Source organism: Nipponia nippon, unplaced genomic scaffold, assembly GCF_047370975.1.
Source record: "Nipponia nippon isolate SJK-2023a ecotype South Korea unplaced genomic scaffold, ASM4737097v1 scaffold_7, whole genome shotgun sequence".
NCBI classification, from domain to species: Eukaryota; Metazoa; Chordata; class Aves; order Pelecaniformes; family Threskiornithidae; genus Nipponia; species Nipponia nippon.
In genome coordinates this window covers 30,248,556-30,272,463 of record NW_028262391.1, presented here as the reverse complement: position 1 = coordinate 30,272,463, position 23,908 = coordinate 30,248,556, and the positions used below count along the sequence as shown (strand labels likewise).

The following is a 23,908-nucleotide window of genomic DNA, read 5'->3' as shown; positions in this document are numbered from 1 at the left end:
CAAATCACCCGCGGGAGGGGCGGGGCTGGCGGGGGGAAGGAGCCTGGCGCGGTGGCGGGCGTCCGAGCTGCAGCGGGCGTCTGGTTCTGAGGCGTCGGCTCCGCGTGCCCGGCTCCGCGCTCCGGCCGCCATCTCCGAGCTCCGCGCCCGTCGGCGGGCGCTCTTCCCCCGCCGCGCCGCCATGCCGCGGTGGCCGGTGCCGGCGTGAGAGGAGAGCGGCGGATCCCGGCGGCCATGCGGGGCCTGGCGGGCTGGGCCGTGCTGGTGGCCCTGGGCGAGTGGCTGTGGGCAGGCGGCATGGTGCCCCTGGCGGACTTCTACCCCTTCGGGCCCACGCAGGGCGACGCCGCCACGCGGAAGCAGGACGACGGCGGCTCCGAGCTGCGGCCCCTCTCCGTCCCCTTCCCCTTCTTCGGCGCGGGGCACACCGGCCTCTACGTGAGTACCGGGCGGCAGCGGGGATGGCCTCCCGTTTTATTTCATTTTTGAATTAGTATCCTGCTGGGTTGGATCCAAGCGCATCAGGGGAATAACGGTGTGCTGAGGGCAGGGGGAGATCTGGCAGGGCCCGGGGCTCGGGACCGTGCTGGACCCCCAGCTCAGTGGGTGGTGCAGCGAGGGTCAGGGTCCTGGCCCCGCCACACTGGGGATGCTGGACGAAGTGCTCGCCCGCAGTGGGGAGCCCTGGACTTAGCCCTGGCTGGAGCCAGAAATACCACGCAGTGGTGTGCTGTGGGGGTCCCGGTGATGGGGAGCCAGGCACCGCTGGCGGGTGAGAGCTCAGAGCAGGCGTGCTGCGGCCCCTGGATGGCTGCCCCTGGATCGTGTCCCTTGCTGGGGAGGAGGCAGTGGCTGGGCTCTGGGTGCGATGCAGAATAAACACAGCTGCCCTTTAGGTTGTGTTGCAGTGGGCTTGGCTGGCTACTCGGCATATCCCGCTCCCTCTCCTCTCTTCCCTGCACCCGCCAGGGTGGCTGGGCTGCTGGGACCCCTGCTGATGTGCTCCCTAACAGCCCCTGAGCCACCTGGAGGGGGCCACGGCCAGAGAGCTTGAGTCATGCTTAGCCCGTCGTGTCCCCCATGGCCGTGGCCACCAGGCAGAGGAGCAGCCCCGAGTGCCCGATTGTCCCTGGAGCCTTTTGGGCATCGCTGGCTCCAAACACCTGCCCTGTGTCCTGGGGTGGGGTTTGTGCTCCCCGTGCTGGCTCCCACCTGGTGCAGTGAATCCTCTGGCATCCTCATCCCTTTTCTTCTCCCTGGTTTGCTCTGGGTTGACTGACAGTCCAGACCTGGCTGGTGGAGGAGAGGGCTGAGCATCGGTTCGGTGCCATTTTGAAGCTGGGCTTGTGTACCATCCCACCACTTCAGCTAAGCACAGGAGGTCCTTGGTCCTTACCAGTGTTTTGGTTTTTTTTTCCCCTGATAAAAGTGCCAACCCTGCCATTGGGTGGGAGGGACCTGGGCTTGGGGCTTGAGCCACAGTGGGAGGATAGAAGAGGCTGGGAGAAGCCAGGTGACGTGATCTATACGGGATCTACAGCACAGCTCTGAGTCTTGGAGGGGCTGCAGGGGGTCAGAGAGCAGTGTGTGTCTCTCCCCTGAACCAAGACCCCCTGGCGCTGCAGGGCCAGCTCTCCTGCCCCTGGCACAGGGGTCTGCATGGCAGGGCTGCTTCTCCCCGGGGGAGCTGGCACAGAGCTGGGCTTACCTGGAAACCTCTGTCCTCGAGGGCTGCCTCCAACCACCCCCTCCTCCTTTGCAAAAACCAGCAACAACAAAAAAAGCCCTTCTTGGCTCCATCTCTCTCCCATCTTGCTTTAATCAGGGGAAGAATGTTCCTCTGTGGACACCGCGGGGTTACGGAGGCTTTGGGAAACAGGAATCCTCTTCCCCTTAGTCACAGCAAGGACTGCCCTGTGTTTGCTGGAGGGGCTGGGGATCCTCCATGGGACCTGGGGACCCTCCCCAGGGGTTGCACAAGGCCATCACAGCCCAGTTCCCCCCTGGCTTCAGCATGGCTCCTGGCAGGATGCTGGCTCCCAGCTCCTTGTCGGCATGTGAGCGTCACACCACTGCTAGCCCCTGCCTGCTGCGTGCCAGGGCTGCTCTCTCTACTTGAGAGCCTCTTCCCTGCGCCATGAACCCACTTTCCCACCCTGCAGCCCAGGTTTTGCTGGGCTGGTGCTGCCAGAGCCAGGCATTGCATGCCAGGGAGCTCAGCTGGGGGGCTGTGTGCTCCTGCCTGTCCTGCTGTCACTTGCGGGCAGGGGAACGGAATGGCTGGGAGCTGCCTGCCCCACTGGGGCTGCCAGTGTGGCAGGGTGCTGGCAGGGTTTCCTCCTGGGAATTTTGGGGGCTGAGGGTGAGAGCGTTTCCCTTTGATCTCTGCCCCCTCGCTGCCTGCTCAGGCAGCAGTGCAGGCAGGGGTTTTCCTCCCCTTCCTCACTCCCACTGCATCCTCAAGCCAGGAGGCAGCACTCCAGGCAGCAGCATCCACTGTCTCCAGCTTCCTTCCCTGGGCTGAGGGCTGCCTCTGCCATGCAACCCTGGGCCAGCCATCCCAGGACCCTAATTGCCCTAGTTAATTAGTGCTGGAGAAGGGCTCAGAGCTTGCAGTATCTCACCCCAGGTGTCTGGCATCCCCCACTTTAACGAGAGCAGCCTGCTGAGGCCCAGCCAGCACTGGGGGCTTTGCACGGGATGGTGGCACTTGGTCACCTGGGGACCAAGCTTGACCGCTTGTTAGCTCACTCAGAGCACTGTGCATGCTGGTGGATAGATTCCTGCCCGGCAAGGCTCCCCCCATCCTGTGCTGGTGGCCGCCTGTCTCAGGCACAACACACCTGCCAGAAGGGTTGCAGTGATGCCCGGCCCTAGACCCTAGAGGGTGGCAGCGACGCCCTGCAGGCTGCATGTCAGCTGTAAGAGAGCAGGGAGTGAGCAAAACAGCCCCTTGTCCCCGCCAAGAGCACTGGCGCAAGCTGGCCGAGCATGCTGGGCGCTGTTTGTTTAAAGCGCCGGGGATGCTGCAGTTTTCTCAGCTGTTCCCCCTTCCCCTGGCCCGGCTGTGGTGGAGAACAGGGCTGGGTTTGTTTGGGTGGCTGCCTCCCTGCAGCCGCACTCCAGTGAGCAAGCGGCCGGGGTGGGGGGCTGTGGGCGCTGTGGCACGTCTCTGCTTCCAAGGGCAGGAAAGGGAAGTGCTCCAATGTTTGTGGAAAGGGGGAGGGGGGGAGGGAAAAGAAAGGTGAAATGGAAAGCGACTCTAAAATGTGGATTCCTGCCGGTGGCAGGAATCAACCATGGCCGCCTGTTTCTTTCCCTCCCTCTCCACAGGTGAACAACAATGGGATCATCTCATTCCTGAAGGAGGTTTCCCAGTTCACACCAGTGGCCTTCCCCATCTCCAAGGACCGGCGTGTGGTGGCCGCTTTCTGGGCAGATGTGGATAACCGTCAGGCAGGCGATGTGTATTACCGGGAGAGCACTGAGCAGCCCATCTTGGAGAGAGCGAGCAGGGACATCGCGCAGTATTTCCCTGAGTTCCCCGGGTTTTCTGCACAGTGGGTCTTCATCGCCACCTGGTACCGAGTAACCTTCTTTGGGGGCAGTTCGTTTTCACCGGTAAGTAGCTGGGGCAAAGCAGTCATTAGTTTAGGGTTAGTTTTGTGGTGGTCTTTTTTTTTTTTTTTTTTTTTTTAAAGAGCGTCCCACTGGAACTTTGGTGTTTCCATGGTGGTGGCGCTCCTGCCATGTGCAGCACGGAGCTGTCAGCAGGGCTAAGCTGACCCTGGCGGCTCAGTTGCAATGCCTTGCCGTGACAGAGCAGCGCCAGGCTGGCAAAACCAAACCCCCTCCTCTCTGTGCTGTGTGGAGGCTACGAATCAGTGGCGTCCCCCTTCTCGGGTGGCAGCAGGGCGGCATTTGCCTGCCTGCATGCAGCTGTGCTGAGGAGCCAGTTGCAGATGGGGTTTGGTACCTTTCTTCCAGAGGCCACATAACCACATTTTTCCCCATTTTTCCTGTTCCCCTGTGAGGAAAAGCGAGCTGTTCTGCTGGCTGGGGTGCTGAGCAGGGGGATCACAACACCTTAGGGTTAAAAAAATAATTAAACCCAACTGCCTTTTCTAACAGGAGGGCTGGGGCTCAAAGAAACACTGCTTTGCTAAATACTCTTTCTGTCATTTTATTTTCTGACTGGTTTTTGGCTGGCTTGCCTGCCCCCCTCCTCCCCGCTCACTGCTTTCCTCCCCTCCCTGCTGCAGGTAAACACTTTCCAGATCGTTCTCATCACGGATGGCAAGCTGTCCTTCACCATCTTCAACTATGAGTCCATCACCTGGACTACGGGTATGCACGCCAGCAGTGGGGGGGACTTTGCTGGGCTCGGCGGCATCGCAGCACAGGTAAGTGGCGAACACAGCCCCCGGGGTGCCCAGGTAGCACATCCGCCCTGTGAGCTCATGGCTCCTGGTTTGGGTTTTTTTGGAGGTAGAAAGCCTCCCCCTGCTTTTTTTTTTTTTTTTTTTAAAGTTCTTAAATATCCATGTGTGCTCTGACTCCAAAAGCCAAGACCATACAGGGGGCTTTGTTATCCTGAAACCACAGGTCTTTGCCTTGGCTGCTGCCTTGTAGTCCCTTTTCCTCCCTAACCTCAGCCTTTAAGAGCAGCTGCTGCAGCCAGCACAGCTTTTGCTTGTATTTTTATTTCATCCTTGTATGTGTTGTTGTATTTAAGGGAAAAAAAGCCAACACCCACACCCACAAAAACCCCAGTACCCATTCGGATGTGTGAATTTACCGGCAGTTGATCTGTGCTTGGCTCCCTGCCCGCCAGCCTGCAGCAGGCAGGATGCGGCAGGTGGAGAGGAAGCGGATGGGTTTTGAATCCCAGGGGAGGGACCAAGCAGGCAGGGCGGCCGCTTTGCCCCACTGTGTGGGCTGTCATCCTGGTGCCTGGACAGGGCTGAGTGCTGGCTGGTGGCACATGGAAGGGGACAGTCGGTCCAAGCGGTGCCACCGGCAGCACCGAGTGGCAGGAGAGACAAGCCTGTGTGCTCCAGCCACCTTTGCCCATGTACTAGTGGTGTCTTTTTACCCTCTGCCCTTGTCCTCTCAGGCAGGTTTTAACGCCGGTGATGGAAAGCGCTACTTCAACATCCCCGGATCCCGCACCGATGACATCGCTGACGTGGAGATGACGACAAATGTGGGTATCCCCGGGCGCTGGGTGTTCAGAATCGATGATGCCCAGGTGCAAGTGGGGGGCTGCAGCAACACAAGTAAGAGGACAGCAGTTAGGTTTATTTAACTCCCAACCCAATCCCACACTGTTCTCCAGCCCCGTCTTTCCCTGTCTCAACCCCCACATCTGCGGGGTGGAGGAGACGGCTTGAAGGGCTTGGGGAGGGAGGGGAGGCAGCAATGGGGGGACCATCCTCAGCACCTGCCGTGACTGGGGATGGCACCCACGGGTGCGTGGGGGCTGGGAAGGGGCTGGGAGAGCAAATGGGGAGGGGAGGAAGACTTGAGATTAAAAGAGCCTGTGGGGAGCAATGAGGGAGGCTGGGGAGGAGGTGATGGCGCACAGGTGGGACCCCACCAGCCTACTGGCAGGCAGGGCAGGGCACAAGGGGCTGGCACCCTCGGGGGATGCACAAGTCCGTAAGTCCCAGGAGGATGGGGTGAGCCATGTGGAGGGCTGCTGGGTGCCAGCCTCCCCCACAGGGCCAGGGCAGCAGGGCTGGGTCATGCTCCCTGCCGCGGGGGTCCTGACATGTCCCCTGTGGAGCTGTTGGCCTCCCATTCCTTGTCCCTACTCCCCCTCAGCAATGTTATCCCACCCGTGATCTGTGTGTGTCTCGCGTTACCGATGGATTTGCTGTACACAGGCTCTCCTGTCCCCCTTTCCCTCTGCCCCGGGTGATAAGCAAGGGCACGTCCATGTCCCCCTGGCCAGCAGGGCTGACCTCATGCAGCCTCTTCCCCCTTGCACACCAGGAATAAAACTGCCCTCCTGTCCCAGGGGAGCCCACAAGGAGCGGACCCTACCCTGCTGTGAGGCAGGCAGCCCTCATGGGCTCCCCGAGCACCCCGGGGACCCAGGCGGGCGTGGGGAGAGACCCCAGTACTGGTGTGGCGGCGGGTGAGCCCTGCCAGGGTACGGGCTGATGGGAGGGCACCGCCTGTCCCCACAGCCTCTGTCTGCCTGACGCTGCGGCCCTGCCTGAACGGGGGGAAGTGTATTGAGGACTGCATCACAGGCAACCCCTCCTACACCTGCTCCTGCCTGGCTGGCTTTACCGGGAAGAGGTGCCATGTCGGTGAGTGCCAGCTCCAAGCTGCCGATGCTTTGCCGCAGGGAGCAGGTCTCACTCCTGGCCTCACATCTGTGTGCTGGCAGTCTCTGTCCCTGCAGCCGTCCCTGTCCCTGCCCTGAGCTCCTGCCCCCACCCGGGGCTCTGTTTCAGATGTGGATGAGTGTCTCTCCCACCCGTGTCAGAATGGAGCCACCTGCCTCAATGGTGCCGGCGGCTTCAGCTGTAGGTGCCTGCCAGGCTTCAGAGGCGCCAGCTGCGAGGCCGGTGAGCATGGGGCTGCTGGCGTGGTGGGGCTGGCTCTTTGCCATGCTTGAAGAGCAGAGACCTGAGGCTTGGGGGGCACTGCCGCTCTTGGGGGGGTGGAGCTCTTTGAGACCAGGGCTCCTGCAGCAGCTGCTGGACTTGAGCAGTTTGCAACGGGTGCTGAGCGCCACCGGCTTGGATTTCAGCTTGCTGCAGGCAAAGGAAACTTTGCTCTGGCTGTGAGTGCTTTCTGCTGCTGGCAGCCCACTCTGCCGAGAGCTCGGTTCAGCACTGCTGCCGGCACCTCTTCCCACCACCACTCCCTTAGTGAGAAAAGCTGGCGGTTAGTGCTTAAACAGAAGCCTCGAAGGCCCTGCTTTTGCAGGTGATGCTCTGGTCCTGAGCCCTTTGAAGCCAGTGGGGACTCTCAGTCCCTGGCAGGGGCTGTGGTGGCTGGTTTCCCCCGCCACTGGCCTCCACCCGCTGGTGGAAGTGCTGCCAAAGCATTTGGCTCCCAGAGAGCCTCCACGCCGGTGGAGAAGGCGAGCAGCGAGTTGACTTTTGGGGAAGGGAGGGAGGGAGAAACACTCAGTGCAGCATGCTGGCATCCAAGAGGCGCAGGGGAATGAAAGGGCTGAGCTGCCCGAGGAAGGGTTTTGGGAAGAGCCATGGCTGGGGACGTGGCCACTGTCTCCCGCCAGAGGGTATGTTGGTGGCTCCAAGCTGTGCTGTCTGCCCAGCCCCGGCATCACCATGTGTGCAGAGAATGCCATGTGCTGGTCCTGCACCTGGGTTGATCCCCTGTCTCTTTTTTTCAATGTCCCACTGCAGAAGAGTCGCCATGTGAGAGCAGGGTGTGCCAGAATGGCGGGAAGTGCCAGGCAGTGAACGGGACAGCGGTGTGCTTGTGCCAGCTGGGGTACACAGGGGTGGACTGCCAGACAGGTGGGTGGCAGGAGCAGGCGCGGGGGGGTGATGGTGACATTTCACACCTTGGCAAGCTGCCTTCCCACCCTGTTTCACTCCTGGCTGTGGTTTCAGGAGGGGAGCGCTCGGCATCGCCGGCAGCCCTGATTTCCCCCACCCCGGCCATCGCCTTCCCCATCCCGAGTGTCATCCAGGATGGGAGGTAGTGGGTGAACCAGCAGTACCCATGCGTGGCCTGACTGCCCTTCCTGGCCTCCCCTTGCAGAGGTGAACGAGTGCGAGTCCAGCCCATGCCTGAATGGTGGGCACTGCATTGACCTGGTTGATAACTACACCTGTGTGTGCCTGGAGCCTTTCATCGGACAGCGCTGTGAGACAGGTGCCTGCTCCCCAAGATGACTGTGTCCCCCATGCTCCAATGCCCATCACGGCCCTTCTCCTAGGGCTGGGCCCTGCTCTTCACTTGCTTGCTTTCTTGCTCCCCCCCCCCCCCCAGACTCATCTTCCTGTGAGGACCGAAGCTGCCGGAATCGGCAGACATGCAACTATATCCGCCCTGGCCGCTACATCTGCACCTGCTCCCCGGGTTATTACGGCAACAACTGCCAGTATGGTGAGTGGAGGCTCGCCTCGCCCGGCCCGGCACAGGAGTCAGGTTCAGGGGAGCCGAGTGGGAAGGGGCAAATGGCTAAAAAGGGGCTGCGTCAGCAGTAGGCACTGCTGAAAGGTGGTGGGTAGCGTGTGCAGATGGGTTGTGGTGCTGCTGGGGGGGAGCTCCTTCCATCAGGGCTGTTTGGCTGTGGTGGGGTCTCCAGCCTGAAGTTGAGCTAGACTGGGTCTGCCCCAGCTCCCCCAGGACAGAGGGTGTTCCAGCCCCAGGCTGGGATGGCTCTGGCTCAGCCTCCCCCTTTCCTGCAGGCAGGCCCCGCGTCCCCAGTGCCTGCCTCTCCCACCCATGCCAGAATGCGGGCAGCTGCCTGGAGACGGAGCAGGGCTACATCTGCGAATGCCGGGAGGGCTACACCGGGCAGGACTGTCGAGACAGTGAGTACCAGGGGGTCTCTCTGGTGGGGTGTCATGTCTCTAGAGGAGCCCTCGCACTCCTGAGAGGGAGAAGCATCAGGCCTGGAGAGCCTGTTTAGGGCTCCTGGACTGAACAGCAGATTCATCCTGCTGAAGAAGGCTGTGTCTGGGGGGACTCGTGGCTACCACCCACTTGAGCTGCCCCTGTGGGTGGCATCCAGCAGGGCTGCTTGGCAGTCCCAGCCCCACAAGCAAGAGGGGTCCTGGGAGCTCCTGTCTTCTCTCTTGCAGAGCTCTCGGAGGGCTGCGAGTGTCACAACGGGGGCAGTTGTCTGGAGGGGAATGTCACCATCTGCCAGTGCCCGCCTGGGTTTTTTGGTCTCCTCTGTGAATTCGGTAGGCGAAGGCTTCTCACTCACTGTGTCTGCTCTCTCTCTGGGATGCTTGAGCTAGGCAGGCTGTGGGCAAGCAAGGAGACGCTCTGCCCATGCCTGAGGGTATGGCTATGGTACCAGGGGTATGCACTGCTTTTGAGCCTGGAAATACTGTCCCCTGGTGAGGAGGCAACACTTCCATCTCCATCACTCCCTCTTCCAGGGGTAGCTGACTCTTCCACGGTAGCTGCCTCTTCCAGGGTAGCCAGGCTGGGGCTGGGTGGGGAGGGAACAGCAGCCTTTGTGTGCTCCTGCTCCAAAGCTCGCTGGTCATCCAGGCTGGCCCTTGCTGTTTGTACCATCTGTGGTGTGGGGTACAGAGAGTCCCTCCAGTCTCATCAGACCCTGCAAATTTAGGAGACCGCTGTTTCTGGCCAGGCAGCCAGCTTGGTGTTCTCCTGCCACCAGCTGACAGAGGCTGGTGCTGGCCATGTGTTTGCAGAAGTCACCACCACACCATGCAACATGAACACCCAGTGCCCAGATGGCGGGTACTGTATGGAGTATGGTGGGAGCTACCTCTGTGTCTGCCACACTGACTACAGCACCAACCACAGTAAGTCTCGTCCGCAGAGATGTGGGACCAGCCCTGGGGAGGGACATGTGATGGGGACCGGGGAAGTGAGTAGGGTTACCATCATCAGCCAGGGAGCAGCCCTCACACTCCTGGTTGTATGTCCTCAGTGACACCCTGTGTTTGGCTTTGCAGCGATGCCATCCCCCTGCGACTCAGAGCCCTGCCTGAATGGAGGGTCCTGTGAGGTTCACGATGACTCATACACCTGCGAGTGTCCTCGAGGCTTCCTTGGCAAGCACTGTGAGAAAGGTACCTGCATGGAGCTCCCTGCCAGCGCCAGGACCTGGCAGGGGGTGGGAGAAGAACTTGGACCTTTGTGGGAGATGAGCAGCTGCTTGCTGAGCTGCAGCTGGAAGTGGGCACAGGTTATCCCATCCCATCCTGCAGGGTGGAGGGAGGATTGCGTGGCTCCCTTCACAGCCCCTGACAGTTGCAGGAGCTAATGCAGTTGTTGTTGTGCAGGAAACACCATCAGTGTTGGAGGTTTTTTATGTGCCTGAACTGGCCTCAGGAGCAGCCACCAGTCCCCTGGCATCAGGCACCTGTGGCTCTCTGAGGCCCCAGCACATGTCTGCACAGGTGGTGTTTCACAGTGTTGCTGAGCCCAGGGCTGTGGGGCCCAGGTGCACTTGCTTTCCTGCAGTGAGGGGCTTGGTGGGGTGCTGGTGGGAGGTGGTGGCTCTTGGGGTGCCAGCAGCAGTAGGTAACCCCTGCTCTCACTGCTCTCTTTTGCAGCCAAGCCACGGCTCTGCAGCTCAGGGCCATGTCGCAATGGGGGCACCTGCAGGGAGGCAGATGGCGAGTACCACTGCACCTGCCCCTACCGCTTCACCGGCAAGCACTGTGAGATTGGTATGGCCCCCCAGCCCCCACCCGGGGAGTAGAGGTGGCAGTCATCCTGCTCACTGCTCAGCTCCCACCTGCCCTCTGCCCCCAGGTAAGCCGGACCCCTGCGCCTCGGGGCCCTGCCAGAACGGGGGCACCTGCTTCCACTACATTGGCAAGTACAAGTGCGACTGTCCCACGGGCTATGCCGGCCGGCACTGTGAGATTGGTAGGTGTGAGCAGGGTGCCCCAGTGCTGGGGACTGCCTGGGGAGGTGTTGGGGCTGCTGGTGGAGCTGATGGCCACGGTGGCAGCAAGTGAGCCTTGCTGCTTGCTTTGAACCCGCTTCCCTGTAATTTGAAGTGCTTTGATTCTTCCTTGTGCCCTGCCAGAGGGCAGGGAGTGCTGCCGGAGGGGGAAAGGGGATGGCTCTGGTTTCTAGGCTCTGCCAGCTCTGCAGCGGTTGCTCTTTGCTCTGCTCTTCTAGTGCCCTCCCCGTGCTTCCTCAGTCCCTGTGAGAATGGCGCTACTTGCGAGGACCTCAGCGGGGGCTATGTTTGCACGTGCCCCGTGGGCTACGTAGGGAAGCACTGCCAGTCTGGTAAGGGCCTTTTGCTGCCCCTGCCAGCCAGGGGCTCAGGGTGCCTCTGCGGGCCCCACTCACCCCTGCCCCTGCCTCTCCCCAGAGGTTGACTGCGGCATCCCCAGCGAGGTGAAGCACGCCCAGGCCTCTTTCAACTCCACCAAGGTGGGCTCGCTGGCTGAATACCAGTGTGAGCTGGGCTACGCCCTCAGTCAGCACAACCACCCCCGTGTCTGCCGCTTGCCAGGCATCTGGAGCGACCCCCCTGAGTGTGATGGTGAGGAGCGCCAGGGAACGGCTGAGCCCTGGGGCACCGTCCCAGTGGGCTATGGTCATGACCACAGCTTGGTGACACCAGGACATGGACGCGGGCAGGGGAGGACTTGAGTACGTGGATGGAGCCCCCCAGAGACCCCTGCCTGGTGCTCACGTCTCTTGCCTTGTCTCTCCCCTGCCCAAATGCCTGCAGAGATTGATGAGTGCCAGTCCCAGCCCTGCCTGAACGGCGGCCAATGCAAGGACCGCATCGCCGAATTCCTGTGCCTATGTGAGCCGGGTTACACCGGCCACCACTGTGAGTCAGGTAAGAGACTGTGCCAGGTGTGCTCCAGGGCTGCCACAGGCAGCTGTGGCAAACCCTTCCTCACCCTCCAGGCCCCGCAGAATGACAGCAGGCACGAACCCTGTGGCCAGGAGCCAGGCTGCCTGCGGTTGTGTGGGCTGGCGTCAGTCTCCTTCCTGCGTGCTCAGATCAGCCTGTGGCAAGGGCTCCTGTCCCAGAGCCCCCGGCCAGCTATGGGATGTGCCGGTCGGGAGACGCTGCTCCCAGTCGGGCAGAGGAGCAGGCAGGGTTGCGGGGGGTACGTGCGCTACTTGTGTCCACTCTGCTGCGTAGGCATCCCCATAACTGATGGAGCAATGCCTTCTCCTGACACGTGTTAAGCTTGTGCAGAGAAGCCCTGATCTCGGGATCTGGGTGGGAAGTGCCCTGCGTGGCTCCAAAGCTATTGGCCAAGAGTGGGGCGGGGGGGGAAGCAGCTTGAGGTAGCACAGTTCTGGCTGCGCTGTGCTCCTGCTCCCATGTATGCACATGGTCGTGGTTGCATGCAGGCACTGGTTGAATGGGGTGACGGGCAGCACGGGGGGTGGTGGGACTCTCTGGCAAGCAGCTCTAGCCTGGCTCCCCAGGGCCTGGCAGAGGACAGTGGTGGGAGAAGGTGGGATGCCTGCAGGGGTTTAGAGGAGGGGATGTGCCGCAGGCACCCTATGGGACCTCTTGGCACAGCCCTACGCTGCCAGCCATCCCCAGGTGTCACTGTGGGCATGTCCCCATGCCTGGCTCCTGCTGCAGCTCCCGCACGGGGGCAGGCATGGGGCAGTGGGCTCGCGATGGCCCCAGGAGCAGGGCTGTTCCTGGCCAGTGGGCTTGGGGTAGCGAGCGACATGGGAAGGGTCTGCAGCCTGTGGTAGAAGTGCTGCCTCTCCAAGCCCCGCTGGCCCCGTCTCTGTGCTGAGCTAGCACCTCTCCTCTCACTGTTCCCCAGATGTCAATGAGTGCCAGTCAGAGCCCTGCAAGAACGGCGGGACCTGCCAGGACCTCCCCGGGTCCTTTGCTTGCTACTGTCCTGAGGGCTTTGTGGGGACCCAGTGCGAGACAGGTATGGACTCGCCCTTCCCAGCATGGCGGGAGACTGAACTGTGGGCACCGGGACGTGGCCAGGACCGGCCAGGCAGCTGGTCACTGTCTTGGGCACCTTGACCCTGAGCCATCACCCTGGGCACTCGATGCTTATCATGCCTCCTTGCCTGCGGTTTCCAGGGCAGAGCTGGAACTGCTCTAGTTGGGAGGGAGCAAGGAACAAGGTGTCCACTGGTGATGGATCCATTTTCGAAGGCGTTCACCCCCTGCCAGGGGATGAGGCTGCCACAGCACTTGGGTGGGATTCTGGGTCCCAGCTGGCTGTGCCAAGCCCCAGGCTGCGTGTCTGTACTGTATGCCCCTCGGGGGCTCACTGCTGTCATTCGCCCATGGGAGCTGGCTGCCAGCATGCCAGGGGCCCCCTGCTCACCGCCGGCCTCCTACTGCCTCCAGAAGTGGATGCCTGTGAGTCGGGCCCTTGCCGAAATGGAGGGGAGTGCGAGAGCTACGGGGGCTCCTACCTCTGCGTGTGCCCGGAGGGTTTCTTTGGCTACCACTGTGAGACAGGTGAGGTGGGCAGGGCAGCTTGGTGCAGGGTGGCCACTTGGCCAGCTGGCACCTCTAATGCCACCGGGCCTGGCACCTCTCCCACAGCCAGTGACCCGTGCTTCTCCAGCCCCTGCGGGAGCAGAGGCTACTGTCTGCCCGGCAATGGCACCCACAGCTGCACCTGCAAAGTCAGCTACACAGGCAAGAGCTGCGAAAAAGGTAAAGGCCCTCAGCAGCGGCACCAGGACGTGGCGTGGGGTTCAACGTCGGCCTGGCGGTGGCCACTGCCCACAAAGGGCTCAACGCCATCTGGGACCAGCAGCTCTCCTTGAGGCGGGCAGGGCTGGGGGGCAGCCTGGGCCCCACCCATGCTGTGGGCAGGTGCTGGTGTGCTGAGCTGCTGCTGCAGGCTTGGCATGAGGATGCTGGGGACAGGTTTCCCTGGCCCCCTGCAGTGACAGCAATCCCTCGGATGCCCTCATGAGGGGAGGCTGAGGTGTCCGAGGGAAGCCTCTCACCACCAGCACCGACCTCCCCAGGGCCCCTCACCCTGTCTCGCCGGTGTCCTAGGCCCGGCAGGCAGTGGCAAGCATGTGGCTGCCGGTGCTGCCAGGTCACAGTGGCTGGGAGCGCTCCCAGCACCCTGGCTCCTCCCGTGCCCATCAGGCCAGTGGCAGCTGGCGCCCAAAGGGCCCCTGCCAGGTGCACCAAGGGAGAGCAAGGGCCCTGTCCTCCATCGCTGCTGCTCTGCCTCTTGCTGCCGGGGTCTGTTCTCTAAAGATTCATGGCGTTACCTCTCCCCTTTGCTTTTGCCCACACCCTGAAGAATTGCTGCCACCAACCTCATTAAAGGTGGAAAGGGTGGAGGACACTGGTGTGTTGATTTCTTGGCACCCACCTGAGGACGCAGCCGCCAGGCAACTCATTGACGGCTACGCCGTGACGTACGTATCCCTCGACGGCTCTTACCGCAGGACAGATTTTGTGGACCGAAGTCGTTCTGCCCACCAATTGCGGGCACTAACCTCCGGCAGAGCCTACAATATTTCTGTCTTTTCAGTCAAACGCAACGTGAACAACAAGAATGATATCAGCAGGCCCATCATGCTCACCACACGCACTAGTGAGTAGTGTCCCTGGGGGGATTGTGGTCGTGAGCACATGTGGCCCCTGCAGGTGCCAGGGCTTGTGCCACCTCCTCCCTGCCACCAGCTCCAGCTGCAGCCTGGGCCTGTACCGAACCCCAGCGGGTTTGGTGGTGCAGATCCTAAAATCCAGCCTGGGGGCCTTTGGAAAGTGCTCGGCACAGAGAATTGCTGTTCTCTTTGCTGTGAGTAAAAGGGGACCAAACTGCTGCGGCTCACTGGGCCCCTGCCCAGGGGCTGGTAAGGGAGCTGGCAGCGGGGACTGCTCCCGGATCCTGTTCATCAAGGGCCAGGCTGTGCCTGCTGCACCAGTTACCCCTTGTCACTGGGCCCAGGGTAGCGTGGGTCCCCAGTGGTGCTTGGCTGAGCTGGAGAACTCCCCATGCCAGCTGGGCAGTGAGGCTGGGCAATCTCTGCTGATAACGAGCCCTGTGGTGAGTTGCCTTGCTGGGCTTGGCATGGCAACATGCCAGAGAGTGCAGAGGCTGGCAGGGACCTCTGCTCTCTGGGTGGAGGGAAGGGGGCACAGTGATGCCTCCGTGGGGGCATGGGCAGGCAGAGCAGCTGTGGTCCTGCTTTCTAGGGCAGGTGGATGTAGAAATGAAGTGCAAACTGAGGATGGAGGGGATTAGACCTAGAAAAGCTGCCCCCTAACAAGAGGGGGATGGTGGGAAAGCCCATGGGCCACATCCTCCTCAGCAGGCTGAGACCAAGTGAAGCCCAGGGGAGGAGAAGGCAGGTGTGGTGCTGGGCACAGCAGGGGTCTGCGCCCCTCAGGAGGCCTCAAGCCAGGGCTGGATGCCAGAGGCAGTGAGAACTGGGCTCAGGATGGCCGCCTGGGGTGTGCAGTGGGCTTAGGGCCAGGCCCAGGCACTGCAGCCCCTTTGGAGCTGGTGGTGGGGGGCTGTGGCCAGAGGAGGACAGCCCCAGGGGTGCCGTGGATGGCACGAGGCCTTGTGGGCAAGCAGATGGATGTGCCTCCCCCCTGCCCACAGGTGGTGAGGATGGGAGAGCAGAGTCCGGCAGGGCAGGCGGTGCCAAGCTGCTCCCACTGGGAAAGCCAATCCGGAGGGACAGGCAGGACCCCCCTTGCAGGGGCACAGGGGAGGGACGGGGCAACCCACGATGACCAGCGGCTGACTGCAGCCCTCTCTGCTTGCTCCGGCCAGGACCGCGTCCGGTGGAAGGCTTTGAGATCACAAATGTGACGGCCAGCACCATCACGGTGCAATGGGCTCTCCACCGGCTCAAGCACTCCACCGTCAGTAGGGTGCGTGTCTCCATCCGCCAGCCAGGAGATCTGGCAGAAAGCACCGCGGAACTGAACAGCAGTGTGGCCAAGTACACCTTCCTGTGAGTGGGGCAGCAGGCAGGTGCAGGACGAGTTGGCCTTCCCAGGCTGCCCACCTTACCCCTGCCTTCCTCATCCACAGGGACCTGCAGCCAGGAGAGAGGTACATCGTCCATGTCACAACGCTGAGCGGTCTGGGGATGGAAGACCACCCCTCGGAGAGTCTGGCCACAGCCCCCTTCCATGTGTGGACGAGTGAGTGGTATTGCCTTCACTGCTGCTGCTGCAGGGGCCCTGGGGCTTGGCAGGCACAGGGCAGCCATGGCTTGTGGCTAGCAGGAAAGCTGCAGGGAGGGGAAGGTGCGAAAGCTGTCAGCCTGTCTGGCCAGCACAGCAGGTAGGAGGCGCGCAGGCAGCCCTAAGGAAGGGCAAGCAAGGCACCGCCACATCCTCTCCTCCCAGATATTGTTCACTGCTCAAGACCAGCCTGAGCTCAGCCCCATGCAGAGCCCGCATGGGCCTGATTCATCCCCTGCTGTACAGCAGATGGAGCACAAGGGCTAGATGCAGGTGCCAGGGTGCAGTGAGGCTCTGACCCCCTTGCCAGGGCCCCAGTGCTGACATCTCCTCCCAGAGCATTGCACGGCTGGAGCTCAGCTGAGGGCTGGCCTGGGCACGGCCAGGCAAGCTGGGGCCCTGGCATGCTTATTAGGTGGCATGTGAGCAAGTAGGGCAGTTGCAATTCAAGGACACCAGCGCTGACCCCTTTTCTCCCTGCCTCCTGCCTGCCCCAGGGCCTCTCCCCCCACAAAACCTCACCACCTCCCGCGTCACTGCCACCTCAGTGTCCATGGTGTGGGAGCAGCCGCCCACCGGTGATGTGGAGGGGTACATCATCAACGTCACTACTGCTCAGAGTGTGAAGAGCCGCTATGTTCCCAATGGGAAGCTTGTATCCTACACGGTACGGGACCTGCTCCCCGGGCAGCGGTACCGCCTGTCTGTGACAGCTGTGCAGAACACGGAGCAAGGCCAAGTTCACAGCGAGCCTATCCATCTCTACGTCACCACCTGTGAGTGCCTGGCTTGCTGGGGCTGGGGTGCTGCTGGTTTGCTGCAGCATGAGGAGATGGGCTAACAGGGAAGCGGGGCAGGGGGTAGGAAACCAGTTGACCCAGAACTGGGTGTCCGTAGCAGGCTATGGGGACAGGATGCAGGTCACCTGCAAAGGGAGGTGGGGGTTGCAGGGTGCCACCTCCATTAGCAGAGGGCAGATGCAGAGTTACAGCTCTGTGATGCTTCACAGGGACCAGTGCTTGCAGCCCAGGCAGGTGGAGAGTGTGCACATGTCCCCAGACAGCCCTAAATGGCAGCCTGGGGATGAGGGGAGTGGCTTGGAGTTGAGTTGCTGTGCTGACTCACAGCCTGCCTCTCACTAAGCCTAACCCTTTGGTCTGCAGTGCAGAGGGATGGGGCTCCAGAGAGACGATGGAGCCAAGCTGGACACCCCCGGGTCCTGCGCAACAGGCTGCCCCCAGCTTTTCTGCCTGAACTCCGCTTGCTAGCAGATCGCGACACAGCTGAGGAGCCATCGCCAACCCCCAGGTAGGCACTGCCCTGGCACTTCTGGCTCTTCTACCAGTGCTCGGCCCAAGCATCAGGCTGAGCACAGCCCCTTTTCCCAGCTCCTGTGTCCGGGTGAACACAGGGTCAAGCCATGCTCCTGCTGGGTTGTGCCTCTTGCCCACCCGCTGGAGTTCCTTGTCCTATGAGCAGGTCCCCCACACTACCTGCAGCTGAGCCTGCGGGACTCACACTGAGCCTGATGCTACCAGCGAGCGCTTTATCCAGCTGCCTCCAGCCCTAGCACATGGGGTGGCTGTGGCCTGGGGGACCTACAGTGTCCTGTACCCTAATGGCTCTCCTGTCCCAGGTTCACCGAGCTGGTGGATGGTAGAGGGAGGATCAGCGCCAGGTTCGGCACTGTGCTGAGCAAATCCATCACTGTGAAAACACGTAAGTGCTCTGCTGCCTTTCCGGCCCCCTTCTGTCACACAGTGCCATCTCCTACACCTCCCCCCAGGAGAGGGTGGCAGCTAGGCAGACTGCAGTAGGGCTTGGGGAGCCATAGAGGAAGGCAGGGCCCTATCACCTCTCCCTAGGCAGACAAACATCTGCCCTGCTTGCCAGACCCCTGACCAGGGAGAGGGATAACACACAGCTGATGAGGGAGCGCAGAGAGGGACCCTTGGTGATGAGAGGCAATGCCAGCTGCAGCACAGGCTGGCCTTCTACCCTGCCAGCAGCAGCGAAAAACCCCTCTCTAGCCCAGGACCAGCCCCCCATTTGCTGTCCCTGGAACACTAGGGATACAAGTGCCAGCCCAAGATATCCTACCAGAACCCCACGCTATGGGATGGGGAGGGAGCCCAGCACACCTGACAGCAGCCCTGGGCTCATTGCATGTTCTCAGCTCTGCCCCTGCCTCCCCAGGGCTGTGTCCCACAGTGCTCCAGGGGGTCTGTCACCTTAATTCTAGGGGTGCCAACTGGGAAGGGCTGACCGCTGCTTGAGGCCTGACCAGGCCCCTGATGCTGCGGGTAGGCTGGCTCCCACCAAAGGGGCTGCCTTTGGGTCTGGCCCAGGCTGGAGGTGACATTTGACACTCTCGTTGCCCAGAGCCGGAGGCTCCAGTGAAGCTGGAGAATGTGGACGTGTTCAGCCAGGGCAATCTGGCACTGCAGCTGCGCGAGGCAAAGAGCAAGAGTAAGTCTGGGGGAAGACACATGAGCAGCAGGGACCCAGCCCAGGCCCTGCAGGCACACGTGTAGCTCGGCACCAGCCTGCTCTCCTTGTTGCTGCCCTGCCGGGAGGCACACAAGGCGCATGGTACGGGCCCCTGCCAGATACACCATTCCTGCTTGCCTGCTTGCTGCTCACCCTGACACACCGGGGGTTTGGTAGAGCTGCACCATGGCCCCAGGGTCTGACAGCCATACATGTTTTGCAGGTGAGGGGCAGAACTGTTCCACGAACCCCTGCAGGAACGGAGGCACCTGCGCTAGGGACGCTGAGTCCTACCACTGTGACTGCCGCCCGGGCTTCAAGGGCCGGCTCTGTGAGCTGGGTGAGTGCCTCGCTGCTGTCGGAGGGCCGAGCTCCCTCCTGCAGGCAGACTGCATGTGTCCAGCCTGGCAGCTGCCCCAGCTACAGGTCCCCCAGGGCACAGGTCACCGAGCACACCCTGTCAACACCCGGCTCCTCCTGGCTGAGGAGGCTCCCACCGTACTCGGGCTCTACTAGAGCGAGCCATGCTGTGCCAACAGCGGAGAGAGGGGCTGGCCTCTGCTCTTCCTGGTTCGGGCAGATCTGGGAGCACAGGTCTGCTCCCCACTTCTGGCCGAGCCCTCTGCCTCTGCCAGGCAGCCTGGCAAGCCAGGCTCCTGCCTTGCCCATGTAGTTATTTGGGCATGCAGGGCTGGGGGCTCTGCTTCTCCTGGTGGGCCAGCTCTATTGTGCCCAGCCCTCCAGGACAGCAGAGGGGAAGCCACAGGGCGCAGGCAGGCAGGGCCAGAGACGGGCTTGTTGATAGCTCCCCTCTCCTGTTCCCCAAGCAGCCTGCAAGAAGGTGCCACACTCGTGCACACGGCTGTACTCGGAAACCAAGTCATTCCCCGTGTGGGAAGGAGGCACCTGCCACTACCTGTGAGTACTGCCTGTGGGTTGTGCTCAGAGCTGGGGATGTCTCCCCGCAGCTCGGCTCCAGGGAAGGGAGAGCGAGTGTGAGGCCATCTCAGACCCCAGCTGGCAGCTGCCAGGTGGCTGCAGCTGCCCCCTCCCCAGCGCAGGCTGAGCAGCCTCATCTGCCCTCGAGCCCCCAGGGCTGCCCTGCCAGCTGTGCTTCACGGCAGGGTGTTGCTGAAATGACAGCCCCATAGCAGTGTTACCCACCTATGTGGCAGTGAGGTTGGATTTGGTGTGCATGACCCCCCAAGCAGTAGCTGATCCCCTGCCTGCTGCCTGACAGACAAGTTCCTGGCTGCCTCTGCATCTGCAAGCAGAAGGCTGGGGCCAGCCCTGCTGCATTGCCAGGGCATGGGGGCCTCTGCTCTGCCCCCTCATGCCCTCCAGCCTTCCTCTGATGGAGGCACAAGGGCCTGGCTGTGTGGGGTCAGCCCTCAAGCACAGCAGGCTCAGCCCTGTTCCTATCAAGGCTGGCTACCACAACCTGGAAGGAAACAGGGGAGACTCCCAAACTCCGCCCTCGCACGCGTAAAAGCAGATCTGTCCCTATTATTCCCTACAACTCACCCCTCTGCTGTGTGTGCAGGTACAGGAGAGTCTACAAGGTACACCAGGATGTCTGCTACAAGGAGAGCTGCGAGAGCACTGGTTCCAAGAAGACAACCAGCAGGTACAGCTAGCAGCAGCTCACGAAACACACCAGCCTTCTCGTGGCCCAGGACAGGAGGATGCAGCCAGCCAGTGTCACCCAGCACACGCAGGGGTGCCTAGGCTGGGGGTGGGCTGGGAGAGGGGTGCAGGCACCCCATGCAGAACAGAGTGCAAGGAGTGCACAACTGAGGCTCGGACTCCAGCTGTGCTGCCCTCCCTGTGAGTGACAGCCTAGGGGCTGCAGGGCTGACAGTGCTCTCCTCCCTTCTCTTTCAGAAAACCAAGCAACAGTCATACACTGAAGAAGCCATAAAGTAAGTACCTGCTCCAGGTCCTCCTCAGCCGCAGGCAGGGGCAGCTCCTGCCTGTGGCTGCCTGCATCCCCACATGGAGTCAGGGAGGAAAAGGGCAGAGGGCACAGCACAGCCCAGGCTCATGCTGCCATGTCAAGGGGGTGCGAGGGCTCTCCCGCTGCTGCGCTGGTTGGGCTTGGGCACGTGGCTGAGGGCTTCTGGTTGTGGCTGGGGTGGAAGAGTAGAAGGCTCCCCTGCAGCTCTGCAGCCCCATGAACCAGAGATTCCTGCACAGAAAGGGCCTGGGCGCTGCCTGCAGGGCAAGCCTCCAGCAAGGTAAAGGTTGGAGCCCTGGAGAGGGCAGGTCCCCTTCTCCCAGACTGAGACGGGTGCATAGGGTGCACAGGGTGGGAAGAGGGAGCTGCAGAGCTCATGGGGACTCTGCACACCAGTTCATTCTCTTCCTGCCCCTTCACAGGGTTCAAAGCAGTAGAAGCTTCGTCTTTCCACATCTAAGGGCTTTTGAAACACCAGGAAGATCAGATCTGCTCACTGAGTTGAACACGGCGAGGGAACCTTCCTGCCTGGCATCAGCCTCTCCCTCTCCTCCAGCCCATTAGGGACAGGCAGCCAGATTGGCAGGTCGAGCAGCACTCCCTTCCCTCCGCCGGACCAGCACTGCCTTTGCTCTGGCTTGCCTTACTCTGGCTGCCTCTGCCCCCAAGGAGCTGAGCGCCAGCATACCGCGGCAGCTGGCTGGCTGCCCCCCAAGGGGACCAGCCCCGCTCAGCACCCCCAGCCACTCTGCACGAGCCACAGGCTCCTGGCTCTGCTCAGGCATCGGCAGGGGTGAGCCCAGCTCCCTGCCAACAGCATCTGCGATAACTTGTTTTCGTAATCCAAGGTTATAAATTACCGATAACCCCCAAATAAAACAGTTTAACGCAGACCAAAAAGCCTTAGCTATCACCTGAAATGTGGCCCACCAAAATCTGCTTGGAGATCTTCCCTATGTAGATGAGTTAGAAAAGGTGAGCAGCTCCCCAAGCAGTGAGGCAAGCGTGGGCACTGGAGACGTGTCCTTGTGTCCTCTGCTCTGGCGGGGGAAATTGAGGCAGCTTCTACTGCCTGCCTTTTTTCTTTGCTTTGTAAACAATCCCTGGTTTTAACCAAATTTCCAGCTCAGAAAGCAACAGAGCACCTAGAAAGAATTTTAGAAGTGATCTGTAGGATGAAGTTTGTCAGCCAAGGAGTAACACCACCCTTGTTCTGATGCTAATCGGCTCCAAGTGCAGGGCACAGTACGGGCTTGGTGACAAAGCAAGCTCCACGCGCCATCCCCTGAGCTGCTCGCAGCATTTGCATTCCCTGTGGCACTAGCCATGCCACCGCTGTGTTGTTTCTGGAGGAGAAGACCAGCGTGCGAGTCCCCACAGCAGCCACCCCACTGGCTGCAGCAGGGCAGGCAAGGAAAAAGTGTAGCTTAGAAACGTTTCTAGTTTTTGTGAGGTTGTATGACAACACTAGTTAAACATAGATTTGTGTATTAACGTACACAGTGTATATTATAAATTAATACATACCAGAGATATATCGTAGTTATGGTATAGAGTGTTATTTCCCAAGCAGTGTGGGGGGCAGCCCTCCCCTCCCACGAGCATCATAGGACCCTTTCTTGTTCAGCCACACATATTGAGCTGCAGCCTGGAAGAGGCTCTCGGAGCAGAACAGGCCCAGGAGTTTGGGTGCTCCTGGCACCACCCTCTCCCTGCTGGGAGCAGCGTAAAAGCTGAGGCATCTGGGAGCGGCAGGGACGGTGTAGAGCCACGACCAGCTGGCCAGCATGATGCTTCCCCTCCTGCACTTCCCAAAGGAGAATCGGAGTCAGAGATGGACATGCCTCATTTTCCTCTAAGGGTGCCTGATCCTGCTCCAGCCTCCCTGCTGCAAGGTGAGCACAGAAGTCCTGCCACCCCAGGCCATGAGAAAAAGCCAGCCCTTGCCTGGAAGAGCAGGGCCAGGGAAAAGCCAGAACAGCCTCTGCTATCCCTGAGGGAGGGGAGGCTTTGGGGCTGTAGTCAGAAAGCATTTGCACCCCTGTGCCAACACGGGATGCGAAGGTGGAGGTGGCCCCCCCATGGGACAGTCCCATTTTGGGCCCAGCCAGCTCTGTCACAAGGCCTGTCCCCACAGAGACGGGAAGCGTGGCATGGTAGCCCGCCACCTTCCCACCCCACAGCCAGCACCATATGTAATGCAGCCAGAAGGTTTTAACCTAGCCTTGGAAATAAATTAGTTATTTTGTCTGTTTGTTTTTTTTTAAATAAAAAAACGTCATGGAAACTGGGTATTTTTTAAAGTAATTGGTCAACGAGAAGGAAAGCAGGTGGTTGTTGTATTCTGATACAGAGGATTTATTACTGCCCCTCAGTGGGGCCCTGTGCACGGAGCCCTGCAGCCCCCATGGCTTGTGCCTGTGTGGGGTGGGGGCCCAGAGCACCCACGAGTGCAGTGGGGCCAGGGACTGCACCAGCATGGGAGAGCTTAGGCACCTTGGAGCCTCACCTCTTCACTCCTGGGCTGTTTTACTTCATTCACTGTCCAAGTCTTCACCTTCCTCTGCATATAGTGCATCCCTGTCCTCCTCTTCTTCTTCCTCCTCCTCTCGAGCCAGCAGCTTCCTGAAGACCTCGTATTCCTCCGGGGTGGAGTGGGCCAAGCTCGCCAGGAAGTCTTTCTCCGGGAGCTGAAGGATGTCCTTCAGTTTCGGGTTACTGGTTTGGGTCTGGCCTTTGTGCGGGGTCTGGTACAGCCCCCGGCGCTCCAGGAAGATGTGCCGGTTTCTGAGCTCGGCAAAGGGCATTCGGAAAAGACGGGCCTTCACCATCTCCTTCTGCTGGACCCCCATCCTGAAGTACGCGTACTGCGGGCAGGACAGGGTGTTTCACGCCCAGCCCCGGCCCTGCACTGCGCTCCCGGCCCTGGGGCGGGTACCCCCGGGAACAGCCCGGGCCCCTCACCTGAAAGTGGTGGTGGAGGTGGCGCGGCTCCTCCAGCAGCACGGCGGGGCAGGTCCCCAGCACCTCCCTCAGCTGCTCCGCCGTGAAGAGGCACTTCTCCCGCAGCAGCCGCACCGCCGCCGCCATCCTCCTCCCGGGCAAGGTGAAGAGCTGCGGGCAGCGGCTTACCGCCCGTTGCAGCTGACCTGCGGGCACCGGGGTGAGCGGGCCGGGAGGTGCCCGTCCCCCCGCCGCCGCCCCGCCGCCCTACCTCCGCCGAGCCCCAGGCGCCGCAGCTCCTCGGCGCGCTCCTGCAACCGCTCCGTCGGCATCCGCAGCAGCCCCGGGCTCCGCTCCAGCAGGCCGAGGGCGGCCTCGGCGCTCAGCCCCAGCAGCAGCAGCTGCGCCGCCACCGCCTCCCGGCGCTGCGGGCCGAGCCGGGGCTGCAGCCCCAGGAGCCGCCGGGCCTGCTCCTCGCTGAAGCCCATGGCCCGCAGCTTCGCCGCCTCCCCGCAGCCGCGGCGGGGGCCCAGCCCGGGCGCGGCGGGGAGGGCGCGGGGCGCCAGGGCCCAGCCCGCCCGCCCGCAGCCGCGCAGCAGCCGCCCCGCCATGGCCTGGCAGCGCGGGGAGGAGTCGGAGGGGCCCGGCCGCCGCCGCCGCGCTCCTCC

General features: G+C 61.6%; 2 protein-coding genes across 11 annotated transcripts; one reads left to right on the top strand and one right to left on the bottom strand.

Moving 5' to 3' along the window:
* The first annotated feature begins 44 nt into the window (after positions 1 to 44).
* SNED1 (sushi, nidogen and EGF like domains 1) lies at positions 45 to 21,795 on the top strand. 8 transcript variants are annotated; one of them, XM_087739045.1, is made up of 33 exons: positions 45 to 438; positions 3,334 to 3,621; positions 4,263 to 4,403; positions 5,117 to 5,279; positions 6,195 to 6,320; positions 6,468 to 6,581; positions 7,392 to 7,505; positions 7,753 to 7,866; positions 7,984 to 8,100; positions 8,406 to 8,531; positions 8,802 to 8,906; positions 9,387 to 9,500; positions 9,654 to 9,770; positions 10,257 to 10,373; positions 10,459 to 10,575; positions 10,834 to 10,947; positions 11,033 to 11,206; positions 11,399 to 11,512; positions 12,474 to 12,587; positions 13,022 to 13,135; positions 13,223 to 13,336; positions 14,178 to 14,240; positions 15,432 to 15,615; positions 15,696 to 15,808; positions 16,348 to 16,626; positions 17,014 to 17,158; positions 17,487 to 17,569; positions 18,233 to 18,319; positions 18,564 to 18,680; positions 19,168 to 19,258; positions 19,884 to 19,967; positions 20,225 to 20,262; positions 20,720 to 21,795. In XM_087739045.1, the coding sequence occupies exons 1-32, from the start codon at positions 235 to 237 to the stop codon at positions 20,259 to 20,261; spliced, it is 4,104 nt and encodes a 1,367-aa protein (XP_087595171.1). In that variant the 5' UTR covers positions 45 to 234; the 3' UTR covers position 20,262; positions 20,720 to 21,795. The 8 variants fall into 8 exon arrangements, with proteins under 8 accessions (XP_087595171.1, XP_087595165.1, XP_087595164.1 ...); XM_087739039.1 differs by having other exon boundaries at positions 13,944 to 14,240; positions 19,171 to 19,258; XM_087739038.1 differs by having other exon boundaries at positions 13,944 to 14,240.
* MTERF4 (mitochondrial transcription termination factor 4) lies at positions 20,745 to 23,870 on the bottom strand. Of its 3 annotated transcripts, none has more exons than XM_087739059.1 (4): positions 23,512 to 23,870; positions 23,262 to 23,446; positions 22,807 to 23,164; positions 20,745 to 22,185 (listed from the first exon to the last, which is right to left on the bottom strand). In XM_087739059.1, the coding sequence occupies exons 1-3, from the start codon at positions 23,849 to 23,851 to the stop codon at positions 22,832 to 22,834; spliced, it is 858 nt and encodes a 285-aa protein (XP_087595185.1). In that variant the 5' UTR covers positions 23,852 to 23,870; the 3' UTR covers positions 20,745 to 22,185; positions 22,807 to 22,831. The 3 variants fall into 3 exon arrangements, with proteins under 3 accessions (XP_087595185.1, XP_087595186.1, XP_087595184.1); XM_087739060.1 differs by having other exon boundaries at positions 20,745 to 22,099; XM_087739058.1 differs by lacking the exon at positions 20,745 to 22,185 and having other exon boundaries at positions 22,621 to 23,164; positions 23,512 to 23,869.
* Positions 23,871 to 23,908: the final 38 nt, after the last annotated feature.